At 44.6% G+C, this 24838-nt stretch overlaps 1 protein-coding gene across 2 annotated transcripts in view; it reads left to right on the top strand.

Annotated features, from left to right (window-relative positions):
* BCAT1 (branched chain amino acid transaminase 1) overlaps positions 1-24838 on the top strand; it is a 108127-nt gene that overhangs the window by 38489 nt on the left and 44800 nt on the right. The window contains exons 1-2 of one of the 2 annotated variants that reach the window (XM_040345420.1): positions 5567-5668; positions 16526-16600. In XM_040345420.1, the coding sequence (XP_040201354.1) occupies positions 5627-5668; positions 16526-16600 (117 nt within the window). In that variant the 5' untranslated portion in view covers positions 5567-5626. Of the gene's footprint in view, positions 1-5566; positions 5669-16525; positions 16601-24838 lie in introns of those variants that run through there. The other variant, XM_040345421.1, reaches the window with a different exon arrangement.

Here is a 24838-nt window from a genome sequence, read left to right on the forward strand (position 1 = left end):
AGAACTTACATCTAATGAATGAATGAAAGGTTCTATACATAAAACAGGTCCTCATGGGACTTTTGAGGCGTCACGCCAAAAGCAAATTCCGATTTTTAGGCCATGAAAATATAAAAAAAGTTTTACATCTTTATTATTAACATTCCACAATGGACAATAAAGGGGTTGTAAAGGTACAATTTTTTTTTCCTAAATAGCTTCCTTTACCTTAGTGCAGTCCTCCTTCACTTACCTCATCCTTCCATTTTGCTTTTAAATGTCCTTATTTCTTCTGAGAAATCCTCACTTCCTGTTCTTCTGTCTGTAACTCCACACAGTAATACGAGGCTTTCTCCCTGGTGTGGAGTGTCGCGCTCGCCGCCTCCCTTGGACTACAGGAGAGTCAGGACGCTCTCTACGTTGCAGATAGAGAAAGGAGCTGTGTGTTAGTCGTCGTCCTGACTCTCCTGTAGTCCAAGGGAGGGGGCGAGCACGACACTCCACACCAGGGAGAAAGCCTTGAATTACTGTGTGGAGTTACAGACAGAAGAACAGGAAGTGAGGATTTCTCAGAAGAAATAAGGACATTTAAAAGAAAAATGGAAGGATGAGGTAAGTGAAGGAGGACTGCACTAAGGTAAAAGACGCTATTTAGGGGGGAAAAAATTGTACCTTTAGAACCCCTTTAATTAAAAAAAAAAGTATATGTTGATGTATATTGCAATGTAGCACATTATGATTTACCATAACAGCAAAAGTGTATATTGTAAACAAGGCACTGATATGTTCTATCTCGACGCATTTCATGAAACAAAGTTCACTTCCTCAGGAGATAAAAATAATTCAAACAGATAAGCAACTACTCCAGTGGTGCCTATTCTGTGCATTTTTATTATGTGAGAGACGATCCCAATTTCCTCTCTTTTGGTCATCGATGTATAAGTATAGTGAAATTGTTATATTATATTTTGTATTGGTAATTGTGAGCTCTGTACCTTTTGAGCTGATAATAGCTGTTATGTTCCCTTATTTCGGCACACATGTCCCAATATTTTGTGCTTTATTGACATGGTATCTTTTTTTTTTTTTTTTATTCAAGTTTAATTTTATTTTCAGAAAAAAAAAATCAGTACAATGTAATGAACATCAAGTAAAATTATTATATTGTGGCATACAGTCAAAAACAACAAGGTACATTTAGTTCATTTCCTGTATTGACATGGTATCTTTACAGATGTTGCTTATCAACTTGAATTCTTTTTATCTCCTGAGGAAGTGAACTTTGTTTCACGAAACGCATCGAGATAGAACATATCAGTGCCTTGTTTACAATATACACTTCTGCTGTTATGATAAAACATAATGTGCTACATTACAATATACATCAACATATACTTTTTTACACTTGTCTAAATGTAGTGTATATTTTGTCTTTTTAATGTCCTTTATGGAATGTTAATAATAAAGATGTAAAACTTTTTTTTATGTATTTATGGTCTAAAAATTGGAATTTTCTTTTGGCGTGACTCCTCAAACGTATGGAATCCCCCCCAATGTGAACGAGTACCTACTCATTCAACACAAAAGTGTAAAAAGTAAATAAAAACACAACACAGGTTTTTGACAAGTCCTTTATTAAAAATTTAAAAATAGGAAAAAAAAGTCCCTTGGTGTAGCTCTACGCCAATCACAATGCCCACCATCACCACCGACCCATCTGACAGCTCTTAAACAAGCATACCCTCCATCAATGATGTCACAAGGGGGTGGGTCACTGGGTGGCCCTGCCCCTTAGTTATTTAAGAGCTCTCAGACGGCGAGAACCTTCGTCAGGATCAGAGTTTTTTTTTTTACAGGTTGGTGGCTGCGGCGGGCGTCATGATTGACGATGGGTCTATACTGGGGGACATTTTTGTTTTTTAATTAAAGGACTTGTTGAAAATGTGCCTACTGCCTTTTTTTGTTTACACTACACTTTTTTTTAGGGGTGAAAGAGTAGGGGTACTGTGTTCTAAACCAACCCCCCCCTAATGTTGAGGGAATGTGGCCTGGTATGGTTTAGGAGGGGAGAGCCCTTGCTCACCCCCCCCCCTTTCCTGGCCTGCCAGTCTGCAAGCTCAGATAATAAGGGTCTGGTATGAATTGGGGGGGGCACACTTTCTTTTCTTTTACATTTTGGCATTGGGTTCCCCTTAAAATCCACACAAGACCCAAAGGGCTTGGTTTGGATTGTTTCATATTTTTCCTTTTGCTGGCAATGGTTTTTCTTACATTCAGCTGTCAGTGGGAAACCCCCGCTGACAGCTTAAAGCGGGGGGTTCACCCTTAGAGGGCACTTTTCCCCCTTAGATTCCTGCTCGTTTTTACTAGGGGAATCGGCTATTTATTTTAAAATATGTGCAGTACTTACCCGTTTACGAGACGCATCCTCTCCGTCGCTTCCGGGTATGGGCTTCGGGAATGGGCGTTCCTTCTTGATTGACAGTCTTCCGAGAGGCTTCCGACGGTCGCATCCATCGCGTCACGATTTTCCGAAAGAAGCCGAATGTCGGTGCGCAGGCGCAGTATAGAGCCGCACCGACGCTCGGCTTCTTTCGGCTACGAGTGACGCGACGGATGCGACCGTCGGAAGCCTCTCGGAAGGCTGTCACTCAAGAAGGAACGCCCGCTCCCGAAGACCCATACCCGGAAGCGACGGAAGAAGATGCAGCTCGAAAACGGGTAAGTACAGCTCATATTTTACTACAAGTAGCCGATTCCCCTAGACCGAACGAGCAGGAAGCTAAGGGGATAAAAAATTTTTTTTTACAAATGGGTGAACTCCCGCTTTAAGACTCATCCATTGTTAAGGGAAGGCCTGCTGTGTAGCTGATGGACAGATCGCTTGAATAATTTTTCCCATTATGGGCATGAGCGGGGCATCGTGTCTAAGTTTTGCCTATGGCCTCACAAAGCCTAGAGCCGCCTCTGTTTCCTACCATCTGCTAAAATCATCTCATCCTTCAACCACTTAAAGATTCCAGTTAAGGCTGGGTTCACACTGACGCGATGCGGCAACCACCGTGATTCCTGTGCGGGTTCCCGCATCGCATCGGAAGCCCAGAGGCGATTCAATTCGCATGTGTTGCGCTATATAAGTTTGTCACTCACTCGCAGGAAGTTCACTCTGACCTCTGCGAACCGCTGTGCGTGTCAATATAAAGTTAATGACACCCCCAAATCGGTTTGCAGGATGCACTGCGAACTGTGGAATCAGATCACAAGGGTTCTGCACCGTTTTGGTGCGAATGCGATGTGATTCCAGCCATACAAACTGTATGTCTGAATTTGCATTGCACCGACGTCGCATTTGATGTGCACAGCAATGTGGTGCAAATCACATGTTATGTCTGGCATTGCATAAGTGTGAACCCAGCCTTAGACCCCATTCACACAGGGGCAACACGACTTTCAGCATGACTTTGGGAGGCAACTTGAACACGACTTGAGTATGAATCACAAAGCAACTTGGGGCGACTTCAGCGCGACTTACAATGCGACTTAAGGGTCTTTAGAAATTCTCATATTTCAGGCACTGGAAATAACGAGTTAAAGTGGAGTTCCACCCTCAAATTTTTTTTTTATAACAAAAATACCCCCCAAAAAAAAAAATACTTACCAGAAAAAGCGGTTGCTATGCGGAAGTCCATAATCTGCCTCTTCATCGTCCACGGCAGGTCTTCTTCCACCGTCCTACTCGCGGTGTCTTCTGGTCAATTGGGCGCGCTGCCTTCTGGGAACTGTGTATATCCCAGAGAGCAGCCGGCCCATTCACAAAGCGCAGCGCGGCTCGCACATGCACAGTAGGAAACGGGCAGTGAAGTCGCACGGCTTCACTGCCTGTTTCCCTTACTGAGGATGGCGGCGCCGGTCGCTGCCACGATTGAGGGATAGGCCTCGGGGGGGCTGACATCGCGGGCGAGTAGGATAGATAAGTGTTCTTATTAAAAGTCAGCAGCGAAAGTGTTTGTAGCTGCTGACTTTAAAAAAATATATAAATTGCGGGAGGAATCCCTCTTTAAGTGTCTTTAGACAGTCTCATATTTCAGGCACTCGAAGTAACAAGTGAAAGGTTTTCAAACTCTCTCACATTTGAGACACTGGAAGAAACGAGTTAAGGGTCATTAGACAGTCTCATATTTCAGGCACTCGAAGTAACGAGTTAGGCCAGTCATACACTGTGCATATTTCTTTCCTGCAACCACAGGTTGCAGGAAAGAAATTCGTATGATTCCCCCATCAACACAGGCAGTGCTGACAGGGAAGTCGCACATTGTCTTCTCCTGGAGTCCCCACTGGGAGAAGACAGTGATTGTGATAATCGGAAGCAAACCTGACAGGCTGGTTGTACCCAAGTTGATCGATCAATCAGCCTGCCCATTAAAGGTTGGGATCTCAGCCGGTTTATGGCTGGCCCTGGTGGTCATTTCAGGCACTGGAAGTAAAGAGTTCTTTTATCTGACTAAACCTTTTCCCATAACAACCAGTGTGTACACCAGATCTCAGCGCGGTTCCTGAACCATAACAAACCTCCCTCATCCCCGGAGTATTACAGGTTGGGTGGCGTCTATGAAACCTCCTGCGGCAAAAAATTAAAATGTTGCATACCAGGCCAACCATAACAGATGGCACATCACCACTGGCACTTGTGGAGCGCAGCAAACTCCAGAACCTTCATAAATCCCTTCCACATTTGTCATGTGACTTTTATGGGGAACGACCTCAAATGCTCGCCGTATTATCTCGCTCGACTTGTAAAGAATTGGCAGAGTTGTGGCAGTGTAATCAGCTTGTGCAAACACGTTGTTCACAGATTATTCGCGGCACCGCGCCAGGCCTTCCAGGGTATGCACACGCCACGCCAAGGAGGCATCTAAGGGGGAACTCTGGAAAATTGCGAGAGCTTTCCAGGAAGGTCACCATGACCCACCAGGCCACCACCAAAAAAACAAAATAATTCTTCTCCTGACTTGCATGAAGATACCACATACTGTATGACATTAAATGGCACCACAACACGCCAACGCACTGCGTTTTGCGCTAACCTGTGAATTATTGCGTATGTCAGCGCAATGACACGGTATAAGGGAACTCATTCCAGTAGTGCTAGTGTGGGATGATGTCATGCATGTGATGCATTGATGATGTCACACTAAACAGATAATCAATGATGCGCAGTGTAATGATGATGAAGACACTTGTCATTTCTCATATGATGATGTACAGGAGAGTTCTGACGTCACACTATGGCGATCATCTACTAATGACATAACATTGTAATTCCGATCTTACAGCGAGAACAGCCAGATGGTTCCTTTAAGTACGGAGCAAGCACACTGATACAATGTTACCCTGGGGGAGGGGGGGGGGTCACTGATACAATGTTACCCTCGGGGGGGCACTGATACAATGTTACCCTAGGGGGGGGGCACTGATACAATGTTACCCTCGGGGGGGGCACTGATATAATGTTACCCTGGGGGGGGGGGGCTTGACGTCGCCGCACACCCGAGCACTATGTGGCTTAGGGGGGTCTGACGTCAGCGGTGGGTAGAGCTGCAGCGGGTTAGGAAGAAGGGTGACGCCACTCGGGTGGAGGAGGAGCGGGATGGCGAGCCTGGCACAGCGGCAGAGGGCACCGGGGCACCAGGTAACCCGCATCATCACTCGGGTGAGGGAGGGGCCCGGGCGCTTATTATCGGGGGTCACGTGACTGTAGAATAAACATTTCTCTGACCGATCACCGTTCTTATATAGCCTCATCGTACAGCAATGACATCACACATAGAGAGGAGATTATATAACATGTGACCTGTCCCAGCATACGGTCCTTTATAGAATCTCCATCATATAGGAGGAAACAGGGCTCTGTATATAGAGGGATCTGTACACTGAACTATAGATTCATCATTGTTCCCTATAGAGGTCAGATTTGATATAATCCGCATCATCTAGAATGCTGTAGGCTCTGTATATAGATTTATCTGTACACTGAGCTATAGATTCAGCATTATCCCCTATAGAGGGTGGATCTTATATAATTCCATCACATAGGATATTGCAGGCTCTGTATATAGATTTATCTGTACACCGAGCTATAGATTCAGAATGGTCCCCTATAGAGGTCAGTTTTTTTTAAATCCCCATCATATAGGATTCTGTAGGCTGTGTATATAGATGTATCTGTACACTGAGCTATACATTCAGCATTATCCCCTATAGAGGGTGGATCTTATATAATTCCATCATATAGGATGCTGCAGGCTCTGGATATAGATATATCTGTACACTGAGCTATAAATTCAGAATGGTCCCCTATAGAGGTCAGATTTTTTTATAATCCCTATCATATAGGATGCTGCAGGTTCTGTATATAGATGTATCTGTACACTGAACTATAGATTGTTCCCTATAGAGGTCAGATTTTTTATAATCCCCATCATATAGGATGCTGAAGGTTCTGTATATAGTGTATCTGTACACTGAACTATGTCAGATTTGATATAATCCCTATTAGACAATGTTGCATGCTCTGTATATAGAGGTTTCTGTACACTGAACTATAGATTCAGTGTTGTCCCCTATAGAGGATGGATCTTATATAATTCCATCATATAGGATGTTGCAGGCTCTGTATATAGATGTATCTGTACACTGAGCTATAGATTCAGAATGGTCCCCTATAGAGGTCAGATTTTTTATAATCCCGATCATATAGGATGCTGCAGGTTCTGTATATAGATGTATCTGTACACTGAACTATAGATTGTTCCCTATAGAGGTCAGATTTGATATAATCCCTATTAGACAATGTTGCATTCTCTGTATATAGGGGTTTCTGTACACTAAACTATAGATTCCGTGTTGTCACCTATAGGGGAGGTCAGATTTTATATCATTTCCATCATATAGGATGCTGTATGCTCTGTATATAGAGGTTTCTGTACACTGAACTATAGATTCAGTATTGTCCCCCATAGAGGTTCCATTTTATATTATTCCCTATTATAACAATGCTGCAGGATCTGTATATAGATGTGTCTGATTGATCTACCATTGTTCCCTATGGAGGTCAGTCCTTATGTAATTTACAGACACATAATTTTATCTATACAGTGAGGACTAAAGTATGAATATCAGCGTTTCTGAATAATAATGCATAGCTTTTTAAAATCCCTCTTATTAATATTACATGCCAGCCATATATGACTTTATATTACATCCATAATGTTTATTATAATTCTCCCCTGCCTACTGGCTGCTCATAGGATCCTCCAATCACATTGGCCTCGTTATATATGTCAGACATCCCTATACCCTTTATCCCTTCACCCTCCGGCAGGATGAAGAGGGAGGGGGGATGTTTATGTGATCCAAATTCAGCATCCTGTGACTCTGGAACCAATTGTTTGTCCCGCAAATCATATTTCTGTATTTATTGCAACATTTTCTGTAATGCTTCTTCCATACACATAAGGCTCCATGTACACTGGAACTGATAAACTGCAGTTTATTGGAGTTTTTTTTTAAAAGCCCATAATCTCCACTCTATGTTAGCTTATGTGTCCATGACGTTTTTCAGGTTTAATGAGCAGTGGAGTTTATGGGCTTTTTTCTGAACGCCCGAAAATCGCGTTCAAAGTGCAGTTTTTTTACCCAAATAAAAAACGCATGTGGCTCGCCAGCATTTTTGATCCATTTAAAAAAATGTAAAAAACGCTAATGCTAAAACTGCTAATAAATGCTATTGCAAAAACTGTGAAAGACTCCCTGCAAAGCTACTAGTGTTTTTGTAACATTATTTTAACGTCCAGTGTGCATGGCGCCTAATCATCGCTCATGTACAAAACAGTGAACTTGAACTCATTCCCTTTCACACCAACTCATCAAATCTTTACTCTTTATCCGAAGTAAAAAAATCACATACAGGTGTCAGGTGAGTATACATTTGTTGCAATGGAGTTATAGGCTGCGTACACACGATCAGTCAAAACCGATGAAAGCGGACTGAAAGACCTTTTCATCGGTCCAAACCGATCGTGTGTGGGCCCCATCGGTCAGTTAACCTTTGGTCAAAAAAATGAGAACTTACTTTAAAATTTAACCGATGGACGCCTAACCGATAGGTCAAAACCGATCGTTAGTATGCAAAAGCATCAGTTAAAAACCCGCGCATGCTCAGAATCAAGTCGACGCATGCTTGGAAGCATTGAACTTTGTTTTTTTCAGCACGTCGTTCTGTTTTACGTCACCGCGTTCTGACACAATCTTTTTTTAACCGATGGTGTGTAGGCACAACTGACCATCAGTCAGCTTCATCGGTTAACCGATGACAAAGGTCCTTCGGACCTTTGTCATCGGATGGACTGATCGTGTGTACGCGGCCATACAGTTTGACATACCTGAGCCCCGGGGCAAGGTGTGAGCATGAGCCTGTGAGTGGCACTCCCGTACTTCCTGCCCTGGATCGACTAACTCCAATCAGGGCCATCTTTAATATGGTTTGGGCCCTGGACAAACATTTTTTTTGGGCCCCCCAATGCAATTTTGCTCTTTACCCCCATGCCATGCCATGTGTAAAATAGAAGAACTTTTTAAAACACTGACCAGACCTGCACCTGCAATGCATGCCATGTCACATGGCATGCATTGCAGGTCTGGTCAGTGTTTTAAAAAGTTCTTCTAATTTACACATGGCATGCGGTCTGGTCAGTGTTTTAAAAAGTTCTTCTATTTTACACATGGCATGGCATGGGGATAGGGAGCGGGAGCCAAGGGAGGAGAAAGAAGACCTTACCTTGTCCTGTCTTGGCAAGCTCAGCTCCAGCCTCCGATCAATTCTCCACCGTCCACAGTGACAGTCTGACACACACTGCTAGTGCTAGTCTATTAGTTTCACTTGACTAAGCATAACAAGCAGGAACCACCAGGCAGCTGCACTCCACTCCGCGGTCTCAATCTGATCTCTAACTCCTCCTCCCCCGCTCCTCTGATCAGGTACACTGGTCACTGAACACTGCGCACGCTGCACGCATAGCAAGGGGCAGGGCCAGAGCGTCAGTGGAACTCAAGGCCCTGCCCAACCGTGGCACGGCCCGCTCCCGCTCCTTGATCTAAAAAAAATGCAGCACTGGCTGCGCGCGGCGCGCTGCTGATGACAGTGACAGACACTGTCTGTCTGTTTGGGGATTTTCAGCGCCGATTTGCGGGCAGCAGGCAGGCTTAACGGGCGGCTCTGCTTTGGGCCCCTAACAGTGACAGGGCCCTGGGCAGCTGTCCCGTTTGCCCTGCGGCAAAGACGGCCCTGACTCCAATCACTATGAATTCCTCTGTTTTAATATGTCACGCCGCGTACAGACGATCAGACATTCCGACAACAAGACCGTGGATTTTTTTCCGAATGTTGGCTCAAACTTGTGTTGCATACACACGGTCACACAAATGTTGTTGGAAATTTAAACATCAAGAACGCGGTGACGTACAACACAACATCGAGCCGAGAAAATTAAAGTTCAATAGCCAGTGTGGCTCTTCTGCTTGATTCAGAGCATGCGTGAATTTTTGTGCATCGGAATTGCATATACACAATCGCAACTTCCGGCAGGAACTTTTGTTTTTGGAAAAATTGAGAACCAGCTCTCAAACATTTGTTGTCGGAATTTGGAATTTCTGACAGCAAATGTCCGATGGAGCCTACACACGGTCGGAATATCCTCACATCAAACATTTGTTGTCGGAAATTCTGATCGTGTGTACGCGGCATAAGACAGCCTTTCTTAACCTTTTCAACACAGAGGAACCCTTGAAATAACTTTCTGATGTCAGGGAACCCCTTCTAAAAATTACTATACTGTATCTACAATTCATGCTACACTATATTACCAAAAGTATTGGGACGCCTGCCTTTATACGCACATGAACTTTAAAGCAGAGTTCCGCCAGATTTTTTTTTTTAAACGTCAGCAGCTACAAAAAGTGAAGCTGCTGACTTTTAATAATCAGACACTCACCTGTCCTACCATCCAGCTATGTGGGAGTATGAAGCCCCGCTCCTCTTCACAGTGCCAGCATTCTTACTGTGGGCGCCCGGCTGTGGCTTCACAACCGGGCACGCACTGAGCGCTGTGAATGGCCGGGCAATCTTCTGGCATTGCAGGGAGGGAGTGGGGGAGGTGAACTTCCTTCCAGAGCTGTGGACCCCCGTGAGGAAGTGAAAGCTGGATGCCTCTAAAAAGATGGTATCCCCTCCCCCCACAAAAAAAAAATACATGCTAAATGTGTCATGTCAGGGGGTCACCTTCACTTAAAGCGGAAGTACCATCTTTGGGTGGAACTCTGCCTTAAAGTGGTTGTAAACTCTTACAATCCTCTTTTTGCTACAGGTAAGCCTATAATAAGGCTTACTTGTAGTCACCCAGGATATCTCCTAAACCTGCACGGTTTAGGAGATATCCACTGTATTTGCATGTGCCGATGTCATTGGCACATGTGCACTGAAGCAATGGCATGTATGTGCCATTACTTCAGTAAGTGTGCCGTTACCGGCGGCTCCCGCGTGCATTCAGCTCCGGCCAATCACAGCACTGGATTTGCGATACCTGGAAGTAACTCAGGGAGCTATGGCGCCAGCTGTAGAAAATTGGAAAAGGATGGATAGCCGTACTCCAAGGAAACTTCAAAAAGTTGTCTTTATTGGTAAAAAATAAGCATGCAAAACAAAAAACAGCCACAGGAAGGAACATCCGACGCGTTTCACACTATATCAGTCATTAGTCATATAGTGTGAAACGCGTCGGCTGTTCCTTCCTGTGGCTGTTTTTTGTTTTGCATGCATATTTTTTACCAATAAAGACAACTTTTTGAAGTTTCCTTGGAGTGCGGCTATCCATCCTTTTCCAATTTTCTACATTTGCCTCGTGCATTGCCAGCACCTTGGTTTCCTGAGACGTTCCTTAATTGCCTACAAGACCCACCTGGAGCGGTGACTCCCTTCTTATGTCGCCAGCTGGAGGGGGGTACAAGGACAGCTGTGGAGGCTTTGATGTAAGGTAAGTAATGCATAATGAGCTAGTATGCTATGCATACTAGCTCATTATGCCTTTGTCTTGCAGGTTTTTTTTTGGAGGGGGTTCTCTAGGGTTTACAACCACTTTAATGGCATCCCAGTCTTAGTCCGTAGGGTTCAATATTGGGTTGGCCCACCCTTTGCAGCTATAACAGCTTCACCTCTTCTGGGAAGGCTGTCCACAAGGTTTAGGAATGTGTCTATGGGAATGTTTGATCATTCTTCCAGAAGCGCATTTGTGAGGTCAGGCACTGATGTTGGACAAGAAGGCCTGGCTCGCAGTCTCTGCTCTAATTCATCCCAAAGGTGTTCTTTCGGGTTGAGGTCAGGACTCTGTGCAAGCCAGTCAAGTTCCTCCACCCCAAACTCGCTCATCCATGTCTTTATGGACCCAGCCCAAATTTCAAAACCGCAGATCAGTGCGATTTTTTCTTAGATTACATTGCGGTTTGGGACTTCATTTAACAGAAGTCTATGCAAGTCGCAATGAAATCGGAAAAAAAAGTACTGCAGGAAACTTTTTCAAAGTCGCTGCGACATGATTTGCGACGATTTGAATGGTTCCATTGCTGGCAATGGGGTGTGACCGGTCATGCAATTTGGAATTATCATGTCGCACTGGTGTGAACGAGGGCTCAATGGCCCGGATTCCGAAAGAAGATACGACGGTGTATCTCCTGATACGCCGTTGTATCTCTGAATCCGGCCGTCGGATCTATGCGCCTGATTCATAGAATCAGGTTACGCATAGATCTCCCTAAGATCCGCCAGGTGTAAGTGACTTACACCGTCGGATCTTAGGCTGCAATCTCACGCTGGCCGCTAGGTGGCGCTTCCGTTTGTATACGCGAGGAATATGCAAATGAGGAGTTACGCCGATTCAGAAACGAACGACCGCCCGGTGTTTTTTTTTTACGTCATTTGCGTTTGGCTTTTTCGGGCGTATAGTTACCCCTGCTATATGCGGCGTATCCTATGTCAAGTATGGCTGTCGTTCCCGGGTTGAATTTAGAATTTTTTTTTACGTCGTTTGCGTAAGTCGTTTGTGAATACGGATGGACGTAATTTATGTTCACGTCGAAACCAATGACGTCCTAGAGCAATGCACGCTGGGAAATTTTACGGACGGCTCATGCGCAGTTCGTTCGGCGCGGGAACGCGCCTGATTTTAATTTTACACGCCCCCTACCCGCGGAATTTGAATTCCGCCGGGGGATTTACGATACGCCGCCGCAAATTTAAAGGCGTATCGTAATTGAGATAGGTTACGCGGATCCGCTAACCTATCTGAATCTAGCCCAATGTCTTTTTTCTAACTCTCCTCTATATAACAGTAAAATTAATTGTGTTGGGAACTCTGTTCGAGGCCAAATGTTTTAAGAGATTAATTATATTTATTGTGAGATATCTTTAGCAGAAAACGTTTTATTGCAGCCGTGATGGAGAATTGATGAGCAATGAAATCTGGGAGAATCTTGGGTCGAAGTTGAATGCTTTGTTTTGCTCTGTGTATATTATTTTATCTTAACAAGGCTTTGCTCATAATCTCATAATCTCACGGTAAAATGCGGGTGAAATAAAATTCACAGGAGTGAAAAAATAGTTTAGTGTAATGTACCGTGACGGTGCCTGGTAACTCATGTGTGTGTTGTCCACGTGGAGTTAATCATTACAAGGATCCTCATTCATAACATCTCCATTGCCATCTAAACTGGTAATGTGTGCATTCTGAGATCTCCATAATAATGCATCAAGGTCATCTAGAGAATAAGCGCAGTTTGTCGATGGAACAACCCCCAACCAAATGTTTTTTGTAAAATGATACATTCAACAAGGAATGTTGCTGGAATTTGTGAAACATGAGAATTATTGATCTTGACCAATCCTGTGTTACAGTGATACCATGCAATGTTAATTTAGATACAACGGCATCTGGGTTTGATCCGACAGGCGTACGGCTTCGTACACCTTCGGATCGTAGATGCAATACTTCGGCGTCCGCTGGGTGGAGTTTGCATCGTTTTCCGCGTCAGGTATGCAAATTAGCTTTTTCCGACGATCCACGAACGTACGCGCGGCCGTTGCATTCTCTTACGTCGTCTCTAGTTGGCTTTTTCCGGCGTATAGTTAAAGCTGGTTTTTTGTGGCGTATAGATAGACTTGCCATGTTAAGTATGGCCGTCATTCCCGCGTCGAAATTTTAATTTTTTTTGCGTAAGTTGTCCGTGAATTGGGATGGACATAAGTCATGTCTAAGTTTACAAAATGACGTCATTGCGACGTCATTTCGTGCAATGCACGACGGGAAATTTTGAAACTGAACATGCGCAGTTCATTCGGCACGGGGACGCGCTTCATTTAAATTAATCACGCCCCCTAATCGCCGATTTGAATTCCGCCGCCAGAAATACACTACGCCGCTGTAACTTACGGCGCAAATTCTTCCAGGATTCGACTTAAAGCCAGGTAAGATACGGCGGCGTAGCGTATCTCTGATACGCTGCACCTATCCATTTCTATGTGGATCTGCCCCAGAATTTGGAAATCCGCCGGACTGTATACATGTTACATTTTTAAAGCAGCAGCAAACCAGCTGACCTAATATGGTTACTAATGTGACAAAACACCTCTGATTTTCACATTTAACAGTCCGTCGGATTTACAAACGCTGTATTTAAGCATATAAGCTCCGTTTTGTGTTGAAAATAACTGTGAAATCTAAACCTCAGGTGGGTGTAACAAGATGTCCGCCTGCCCCCTTCACACTCTATCATTACTGTGCAATGGTGTGGGGTGTAGCAAGATGGCGGCGATGGAACGTCACTTCCAGAGCAATCTGTGATAGGGAGCGGAATGTGACACTACACCGGCCCTTCTTCCTGACAATTATCCAGATTCCCATAAATATGCAGATCCTGGCTTCTTTGCCTCCACCCACTAGCTTCTAGAAATGTCTTAAAGCTTCTAGAACCAGTGGAAGGTATTGGAGACCTGACTTGTAGAGACCTTCAGGCTGACCTACTATAACCTCAACCAGGTACCAGACTCACACAACTCTATTGTGAGTCAAAATACATTTTTCTCAATCTAAACTGTACACTGGAGGGTGCTACATGTTTTATCAAGAGGCAGACTAGAACCCTGTTAGTTTTTGTATAGATGTCCATGTTACCATTGTAGATTTCCCATTCTGTCACTGCAACAGGTAATAAGCAGAAAACAATCAAATCCTAACAGGGTTTTCAAGAGTTTTCCAGGCATATTTTAGCCTGTAAAACATGACCTCTTACCCCTAGTGCTTTCCACTGGCTTAAATAATAATGCCTAAAGCCCCATACACACCATCAGATTATCTGCAGATTTTTTTCTGCAGATTTACCAAAACCATCTAATAGGAGGTCAAACCTTAAGAGTTTCAATTTGTATGCAATCAGGCAGGCCCTTGTACTACATGGTTTTGGTAAATCTGAAGACAAAAATCTGCAGATAATCTGATGGTGTGTATGGGGCTTTAGGCTTGAATATGCATGTAAAATGTTTGAAATACGCTTCCAAATCGTTCACATACTTCCTGTTCTGGTGATAATACAACATTTGGGGATTTTTTTTCACTTTTACTCTTGATGATAATGGTAAACAGGGCACATTGGGTGAATCTCTATAATGGATGCACAAACAACATAAACTCCCAGACAGGTGTTCTTATCTATCCAAAAAATAAATAAATCAAAACTTTTGTTTTTAAAATGTAACTTAAACGCAAACCCTTTTTTTTTTTTTTTCGTTTTAGATAGCTTAAAACATCTATCTAGTATCTTATGCTGTCTGTTCCTCCATTAGGGAGATTCACCCTCTCTGTGGGTCCTGTTTACCGTTATCTTCAAGAGTAAAAAGTAAAAAAATGTTTTTTAACTTATCACCGAACAGTAATAGAGAGTAAATCATCCAATGGGGACACTAGATGCCATGACCCTGGTGACAATCACACATTCATTCACTTTGAAAGATGAAGGAAATCTTCCCTATGAGACACAATTGGCAAACAATTGTCAGAGGCTATAACCTTTCCATACTCTATCCAAAAATAAATAAATAAAGTTTTACCTTTTAGTAACACTAGAAAGTATCACTAAAGGCAAAACTTTTTTTTTTGTGTTTTGGATAGAGTGGAGAGGGATTAGAACCCCTTTTTTTTTAATGCTGTCTGTGCCCCCAGGGAAATTCACCCTCTCTATTTGTCCTTATTATCATTGAACGTGAAAGTAAAGGAAATACAACATTTTTGGTTGTCCCCAGAAAAGTAATAGGGGAGAAATTATCAGGGCTGTGGAGTCGGTAGATAAATGTTTCGACTCCTAAATGTTTCGAGAATCTAAATTTAGTAGAAGTCGGAGTTGGAGTCGTGCATTGTTTGCTGACTCCGACTCAGACTCCAGGTACCCAACATTTCCTCCGACTCAGACTCCAGGTACCCAAAATTTCCTCCGACTCCACAGCCCTGGAAATTATCCTATGGGCAGGGGCGGACTGACAACTCATGGGGCCCCCGGGCAATAGAAGATTATGGGGCCCTGGGGCTTACAGATGGCCACCACGCCAGGAGGCAGTGCAGAGGCAGGGCAGCTAAAATCTCGGGATTTTCACATCAAAACCATGTCGGTTTCAAACATATCAGGGACAGATGTAAAATAAACACAGATTTTTACATATTGTCCCTGGCTTGATTGAGCCTGGCAACCCTGATGGGGCCCCCTAGTGGCATGGGGCCCTCGGGCAGTGCCCGAGAGCCCCAATGGTCAGTCCGTCCCTGCCTATGGGGACACTAGTTCTGGTGACTTTGTGGTCCCTGAGAAATTCCCTTAATTTGCAGGGATTTTCTCTCACTTCCTGTTTTGTTATGGGACAGGAAGTGAAGGGAAATCTCCTCAATGAGACACATATGGGGGAAAAAAAAACTTTCAAGGGTTATAACCTTACCCAAATGAAAAGTTCTACTCAAAGTTCTACTATAAAGTCACAATTTTCTCATGCCAATAAGTTTTACTTATGATGTGTTGTGGAATCTGATTGAAGCCAATAACAAGACAAGGTGGGTGTATTGGAGGATCACAGGGAAAAGTCGAAATCTTAAATTCAGATTGAATGGAGAGGCAGTAGATGATTCTATAGGGTTCAAAAGTAAATGTCACTGAACCGCACACTTTTGTAGTGTCATATGTGAAGGTGACTCCAGAGGTACATTATATCGGCACGTGAAGGCCATGTTTATCTAGAAATATATTGTGCAAATATGAACTTATCAGAGATCATCTCACCTCCATAAATGTTCTGTGTACACAACAGTCAGATAAGGCATGTGGTCACAAAATACAACAATCATTAATATTGCTTATTGCATTAGAATTCATCTTTCGGCTAACGTCTTTTTTTTTTCTTTAACAGAACTGTAAGAATGGCTGTGAGAACGGAGCCCCTTCCTGTGACGGGGATAATGATCACGTACCTGGCGCCTTTAAGGTGAATATTGCATTGTGGGTGCTGTGTTCTTATAAGGCGTTTCCTAAATGATATATATTCTTTATTATTAGAAGAATTCTGAAACATACCAATATTCACCACACAACATCAGAGGAGCTTGCACTCTAATGTCCCACCACAGCCACACATTGTTATTATACATTTATATAGCTGTGATATATTCCACAGTGCTGTACAGAGAACACTGAGCTAGTCACATCAGTCTGTGCGCAAGAGAAGCTTACACTTTAATCAGCCAATGTGGGGCTGAAAGGTTAATTTGGATTCCAAGACTACAACCTAGGACCTTTGCGTTGGGGGACAAGTTGGAGGTGGTGTAGGTTGATAAAAGGAGAGGTCTAAAAACAGAACCTTTGGGGACCCCGACAGATAAAGGAAGAGGAGAACAGGAGTTGTAAGTAAACTCTGAAGGAGTGGTGGGATAGGTAGGATGAGAACCAGTGAAGAGTACAGTCACGGAGACCAAAGAAGTGGAGTTTTTTGAGGAGGAGGGAGTGGTCCACTGTGTCAAAGGCAGTAGAGCGGTCCAGGAGAAGTACCGTATTTTCCGGCGTATAAGAGGACTTTTTGGATGCAAAAAAATGCATCCAGAAGTCGGGGGTTGTCTTATACGCCGGTGACAGTCTTCGTCTGCTGCGGGCGTCCATGATTTGAAAGCCACGCCTTCTTCTCAGACTGTCCTGTGATAGGCGGAACACAAATTTTCCCAGCAGCGCCTCTGTTCTGTGTTCCTCCTATCACGAATGCCTTATCATCCTCTTATCACAGGACAGTCTGAGAAGAAGGCGCGGCTTTCAAATCATGGACGCTAGCAGCAGACGGAGACTGTGCTGCAAAACGTGAGTAATGGCACGGTGGGGGGGAAAGTGATGGCACAGTGGGGGCACAGTGGGGGCAAGTGATGGCAATATGGGGGCAAGTGATGGCACTGTGGGGGCAAGTGATGGCACTGTGGGGGCATGTAATGTAATGGCACAGTGGGGCATGTAATGTAATGGCACAGTGGGGCATGTAATGTAATGGCACAGTGAGATTTAAAAAAAGCCTGTTTCTGTCAGCGGTTGTTCTGGCTACCCCTCAGCTTCCAGAAAGACTAGAAGGAAGGGGGTAGTCTTATATGGCCAGTATATCCCAAAACCAAATTTTTTCCTGGAAAATTAGGGGGTCGTCTTATACGCCGGCAAATACGGTAGCACAGAATTGTGTCCGTTGGTTTTAGCCGTTAGTAGGTTATTTGTGAGTTTAAGGAGAGCAGTTTCCGTGGAGTGTTGAGGGTGAAATCCGGACTGAAGGGAGTCAAGAAGTTTGTTCATGGTCAGATGGTCGCTCAGTCGGTTGTAGACCAGTAATTCAAGGGGTTTGGAGGAGACGAGGCGTAAGGAGATGGGGCGTAGGTTGTTAAAGGAGAAGTCCAGCCTAAACTTGTTTGGCTGGGTGTCTACTATGGATCACAGGATCGCAATTAGTTTTGCACTCCTGTGACCCGTTTTTAGCAGAGAGCAGACTGAAGTCCAGACGAGCACGCTGACTAACCCCCAGGCCAGAACGGCTTGGATGATGGGGGCAAGCATACTGAGGAGGAACAGGAATTGAGAAATTCAGACAAAGAAAAAAAAAACATTTAGAAGGGAAATCGAAGGAAAAGGTAAGTGAACCAACAATGCACTTGAAACAACCTATTTAGAAAATAAAAAACAACCCTTTACAACCCCTTTAAGCACTGTTAAGAGTGTGAAACGCATCAGTTATATTTCTTGTACCTTGCTGTTGTCATGAACTTTTGATATTTTTCACAATAAAGGTGTTTTTTTTTGGAGAGCGGCTGTCCAGATATTTTCTCTTCTTCCTGGTGGCTACGTTTTCTCAGACTTCTGGTGTCGTCTGTTTGCCAGGGTTGTAGCGATCGGGGCCTGATTCTGCGTGAAGTGAGGGGGGACGCCTATCTAGGTAAGGGGGGAGACGGTGAACTGTTGTAGTCAAGAGTGAGTAGGTTGGGGCAGGACAGGGGTGAGATTTTGTCATAGAGGTGATCAGCAGCAGAGTGAGGATTAGAAGGTGATGAAGGCTTCTACGGGTAACTGTTAGGCGGTTGGAGGGAGAGGGAGGTGCAAGACCAGGAGAGAGCGAAAGTAACACACACAATTATTATATAATTATAGAGCTCTGACATATTCTGCAGTGCCAGTCACATCCGACTCTGAACCAGAGGGGCTTACACTCTAATGCCCCTACGAGGACCTGGTGGGTTTGTTCTGTCTCCTTCTTCTCATTTGCTGATCCTGGCATTTGAGTGGACATCACCTCCTGACTTTTTGCTATGACATGTGACTTATCTGTTCGGTGCTGGACTCTGAGGTAGTTCTGCATTACCTCACGGCGCTGTGTCCAGCCTGCTGGTTAGACCTTTGTTTTCCGTCCCCTGACCATCTTTCAGTTCAGCTCCTGGAACTTTCCAAATTGTGTGTATCACTGTTGGCCTGTGCTTACATTCTTTTTTAGGAATAGTAGATTTGCTTAGCTTCCATAACTCATCATATAACCTGGAGTCACCCAAATACATTGCAACTGTATACAGTTTTCCCAGACAGAAGCTTCTAGAAGTATAGGGCCCTGCTGTTGCCACTAGAACTGAAAAGTGGTTGTCTCTTACAGCGTTTGAAAATATGAAACGGCAAAGGTGAAAATATATTTCAAAGCAATCTTGATGCTCCCCAACATCAAGTAAATATGCTTTCCAAATAGACAGGCAATAATGTCCAATTTTCCTGTTTGGTTTTGCTGCAGAATTTTTCTAGTGCAGATTTGTTGGGAGTTTGGCTGGGAGTGACACAGCTGTCCAAACACATGACACATTGTACTGTATTTATGTCATATCTTGGCTAATTCCTTTCATGTGCATGATAACCAGTGCTTATGAAGGGGAGCTGCTTAATATAAAGCTGATTTGTCTGTTTTAAATCTGGATCTCCCCATGCTACTGTATCCTAAAGTGAATCTAAAGCCAACTTTTTACTTTTGGGATGAAGTGTGGAACGATTAGAACCCTTGTCGTGATTTTTTCTTTTTTTTCTTTTTTTTGCAGTCTGTATCCTATTGCTGAGATTTTCCTGTACTTCCTGTCCCAGAGACACAATAGGAAATAAAATGAATCTGTTCAGGTTGAAAAAAAATCATTTCTAAAGCTGGCCATGCGCTGTTAGGGCCAGATTTAGGTAGGAGATACGACGGCGTATCTCCAGATACGCCGTCGTATCTCTGAGTGTGCGGCGTCGTATCTATGCGCCTGATTCTTATGCCGGGTACACACGAGAGGATTTATCCGCGGAAACGGTCCTCCGGACCGTATGCGCGGATAAATCCTCTGGCGGATTTTGATCTCCTGGTTGTACTAACCAGGAGATCAAAATCCCCGCGGAATTCCGTCCGCGGTGACGTGTCACGCTGTCACCGCGATGATGACGCGGCGACGTGCGCGACGCTGTCATATAAGGATATCCACGCATGCGTCGAATCATTACGACACATGCGAGGGATGGGTTCGGACGGATCGATCCGGTGAGTCTGTACAGACCACCGGATCGATCCGCTGGAGCCGATTCCAGCGGATAGATTTCTTAGCATGCTAAGAAATTTTTATCCGCTGGAAATCGGTCGGCCCGAAATATATCCGCGGATCAATTTCAGCGGATCGATCCTCTCGTGTGTACGGGGCCTAAGAATTAGTTACGCATAGATTTGACTAAGATCCGACCGGCGTAAGTCTCTTACGCCATCGTATCTTAGTTGCATATTTACGCTGGCCGCTAGGTGGCGCTTCCGTCGATTTACACAAGGAATATGCAAATTAGGTAGATACGCCGATTCAGAAACGTACTTTCGCCCGGCGCATTTTTTTACGTTGTTTACGTTAGGCTTTTTACGGCGTAAAGTTACCCCTGTTATATGAGGCGTATCCTATGTTAAGTATGGACGTCGTTCCCGCGTCAAATTTTGAAAATTTTACGTCGTTTGCGTAAGTCGTCCGTGAATTTGCGGGTTAATTTGGAGCATGCGCACTGGGTTACTTTCACGGACGGCGCATGCGCCGTTAGTCAAAAACGTCATTTACGTGGGGTCATGTTTTATTCACATAAAACACGCCTACCTCTTCACAATTTGAATTAGGCGTGCTTACGCCGGTAGATTTACGCTACGCCGCCGTAACCTATTGCGCAGGTTCTTAGTGAATACAGAATCTGCCTTACTAAGTTACGGCGGCGTAGCGTATCTGAGATACGCTACGCCCGCAGAAAAATAAGCCATTCTACCTGAATCTACCACTTTTTCGTTTAGCCTACAGATTCATTTATCCATGCTGTACTGCTAGGATGGACAAATCTCCCGCTGTGGCTATTGTATTCAGACAGCCTGCACCAGTGATTGTCAGAATACCTGAACAGTGACGGCACCTGATTGGATGCAATTTTCTGCCTGGTTCCTTAAATTTTTCAAATAAAGGATGTTGAGTGGGAAGGAGCCGACAGGGCCACCCATTATAAGAAATTCGCACTACTACCTGTGTATTGTACAGTTGTGACCAGAACAGATGTCTCAAGCAGAAGATTTGGGGGATTTTGAATTCCCCACACAGACCACTAGAGAAACTTAATGGCGGTTCTCACCCTTCCACACTCCATCCATTTTTGCCAGTCACAGTCTGTATCACGCCCCTCCAGCCTGTGTCTAAGACGGTTTGAATCTTGGCCGGTTCAGCAGAAACTGGCCAAGATTTAAACCGTTAATGGGCAGGCTGAATGTAACAAGTTGATTGATCGATCAACTTGGGTACAACCAGCTTGCCGGATTCTCCTACGATTATCACTAGTGACTGCTATAGCCGCTAGCGATAATCACTGTCTTCTCCCAGCGGGGACGGCTTCCCCCCGCACGCTCCCGCTCCCACACCAAAAGCAGACCAAATCTCAGCAGGAGGGATTCCCTGTAAAGGGAAAGAAATTAGCACTGTGTTAGGATAAGAAGGAGGAGAAGCCACCATTAATCTACATGTAATCTCCTGCCCCCATTGTGTTTAGTTGGTTAGTGGGCATGGAGGAGGGAGAGAGTGGGTGTATACTCCCAAATGTGTGACTCTATAGTCACATGGGCTGCTCAAATGTGATATGGAGGAAATGCTCTGCATAGAAACTCACTGAAAACTGAGCATGTGCAGAGCTGCCACCACAGCTGCAAAAGCACTAGCTGAATTAGGTACATGAACAGAAGGTGGAGATAGGGAGCAGCAGAAACAACAAGATTTTTTGTAGAATACAGGAAATTAATCTCATAGTGATTATGAACAGCATGTCATATAACATGTATTAATAGTTTTTTATGATGTAGGTTCAGTGACACTTTAATCCTCCAGAAATCCAGTGAGCACCTAGCAGTGTTATCAGTCCTGCCTGCTGGACTACAGAGATCCACCTATCCTCATCCCTCTCCACATTCACACATTGATTTATTTCCCAGAAAAACAACACTGCTGCCTAGACTCCCAAGAGCCCACACTGTGTGTGTAGGGAAAGGGCTCTTGGGAAATGTAGCTCTGGGGCATGGGCGTAGCATAAGGGGTTGCAGGGGTCACAATCGCAACCCCACCCCTAGCTCCAGGGGGCCCCTGCAGCCTCCCTGTCATATTATCATATCCTCCACAAAGTCCAGCTCCGATCTGCTCAAGGGCCCCACAGCCACGCTCCAGTACTGGGCTACCACGGTCCACACCCCTCTGTTCTCATTGGCTGGGGCCATTTCCTGAATGGAGAGGAGCACAGGGTGAGAACAACCCAGGGGCCAGGTCAACTTTTGCATCGGAGCCCACAAGCTTCAAGCTACGCCTCTGCTTCTGGGGCATATCTATGTCAATCAGAACTGATGTCCCAGCAGCAGAAGAATTTTGCGAGCCTTTAATGATATCACAAGGTGTAAAAGAAGCTGTTTTTCGCTATAGGAACAAGCCCAAAAAAATTATAATAATGCTGGGACATGGTCTAGAAGGGGGTAAGGAGGTTTGGGAGCTACCTTTGAGTAATGCCTAAATATACCCTTAAAACAAGGTATGGGGGTCACCTCCAGTAAGCTTACAATCAGTTTTATTTCAATGTACATTATATTGTCAAATGTATTGGGACACCTGCCTTTACACGCACAAGAACTTTAAGGGGATCCTAGTCTTAGTCTGTAGGGTTCAATATTGAGTTGGCCCACCCTTTGCAGCTATAACAGCTTCAACTCTTCTGAGAAGGCTGTCCACAATGTTCAGGAGTGTGTTTGTGGGAATGTTTGACCATTCTTCCACAAGCGCATTTGTGAGGTCAGGCACTAATGTGGACGAGAAGGCCTGGCTCGCAGTCTCCGCTCTAATTCATCCCACCTCAAGGTGTTCTATCAGGTTGAGGTCAGGACTCTGTGCAGGCCAATCAAGTTCCTCTGCCCCTCTGTGGACAGCCTTCCCGGAAGAGTTGAAGCTGTTATAGCTGCAAAGGGTGGGCCAACTCAATATTGAACCCAACGACTGGGATGCCATTAAAGTTCATGTGCGTGTAAAGGCAGGTGTCCTTATACTTTTGGCAATATAGGGCCATATTCTGAGTATAGTTACGACGGAATATCTCAGGATACCGTCTTTTTTGGCCCAGCGTATCTATGCGAGTGATTCTTAGAATCATTTTCGCATAGATACGCTTAAGATCCGACATGTGTAAGTCACTTACACTGTCTTAAATGTAATTACCCAGCCGGCCGCTAGGTGGCGTTTACGTTCAGGTCTCATTTGTTTATGCAAATGAGCCTGATACGCCGATTCCCAAACGAATTCGCGTCGCATAACCGTCGCTAATGTCGTTTGCGTAAGCGTAAGGTTACCCCTGCTATATGAGGGGTAACCTTACGCCAGTCCCATGTACGCCATGTTAAGTATGGCGTCGGGTCCGCGTCGTCTTTTCCCGTCGGGTACGTCGTTTCCCTAAGTCGTTCTTGAATACGACATTACATCAATGACGCACACGTCGGCGTCATTGACGTTTTACGCCGAGAACTGGAGCATGCGCACTGGGCTACTTTAAGCCCGGCGCATGCGCAGTTCGTTCGAATCGGGAGCGCGCTTAATTTAAATACAAGCCGCCCCCTTGGATTTACCCGGGGATACGCCAGGCCAATTACACTACGCCGCCCCAAACTACGGAGCAAGTGTTTGGGGAATACAGCACTTGCTCCTGTAGGTTGGGGCGGCGGAGTGTAAATGGCTTACGCGACGCCCGCCCGAAATCTACGGGAATATGGCCCATAGTGTATCTTTCGGTGTGGTTGCATCCATGTCACAGAAGCTCCCTGGGGTGGGGTATTTGTGAACTGATCTAACAAAAAGTTTTAATGAGACCCCTTTGCTGGCTGGGGTGGGAACTGAGAAATCGGTCATACGCCTTCCTTGCTAGTTATAAACGGTTGGAGTTGCTCCTTGTTCCATTTTGTCACACATACATTGTGTAGATCTTAGGAACCCCGGGACGAGTCTCACAAACCTGCTCAGTAAAATATTGTGTTTGTTCAGCAGACTGAGACTTTCTCTCTAAGTTCTCTCAGCCAGGACAAATCCTTGCTTCTCCTCTTTCACCAACCACCAGTGATGAGCATGTACCCAGAAATAGACAGGAATCTTGGCAGCATCATTATACTCCGCGCTACAAGTATAATAAATCATATATCTGTTGATGTTATCCAGAAAACACTGCAGCCGCTTTAAAGGCAGAATATTGCTTCAGTTACCATTTAGTATACATCTGTCAGGACAGTTTGTGGGCTGCTATTGCAGGGCTATCTCTCACAAGCTAGTTGTCAGGCTGTTTTACTTCAATATTTTTTGAGTAAGAGGTCCATGCTGGTTAGTGTTAGAAAAGTATCCGAATTCCCTATCTCTGTTCCTGTTCCGAATCATTGACTCAGATAACATTCAGCATTCAGCATAACAGTGAGGTCCCGTGGCTATGGGTATTTAGAGGCATAGTTTAAAAGACTTGCATAGTGCATTATGCCCAGGGCGGACTGACCATTGGGACTCGGGGGCCCCATCAGGGTTGCCAGGCTCAATAAAACCAGGGATGTATGTAAAAATCTTTTTTTTACATCTGTCCCTTATATGTCCTAAACCGACATGCTTTTGATGTGAAAATCCTGAGATTTTAG

This window comes from Rana temporaria, chromosome 3 (genome assembly GCF_905171775.1).
Source record: "Rana temporaria chromosome 3, aRanTem1.1, whole genome shotgun sequence".
Taxonomy (NCBI): domain Eukaryota; kingdom Metazoa; phylum Chordata; class Amphibia; order Anura; family Ranidae; genus Rana; species Rana temporaria.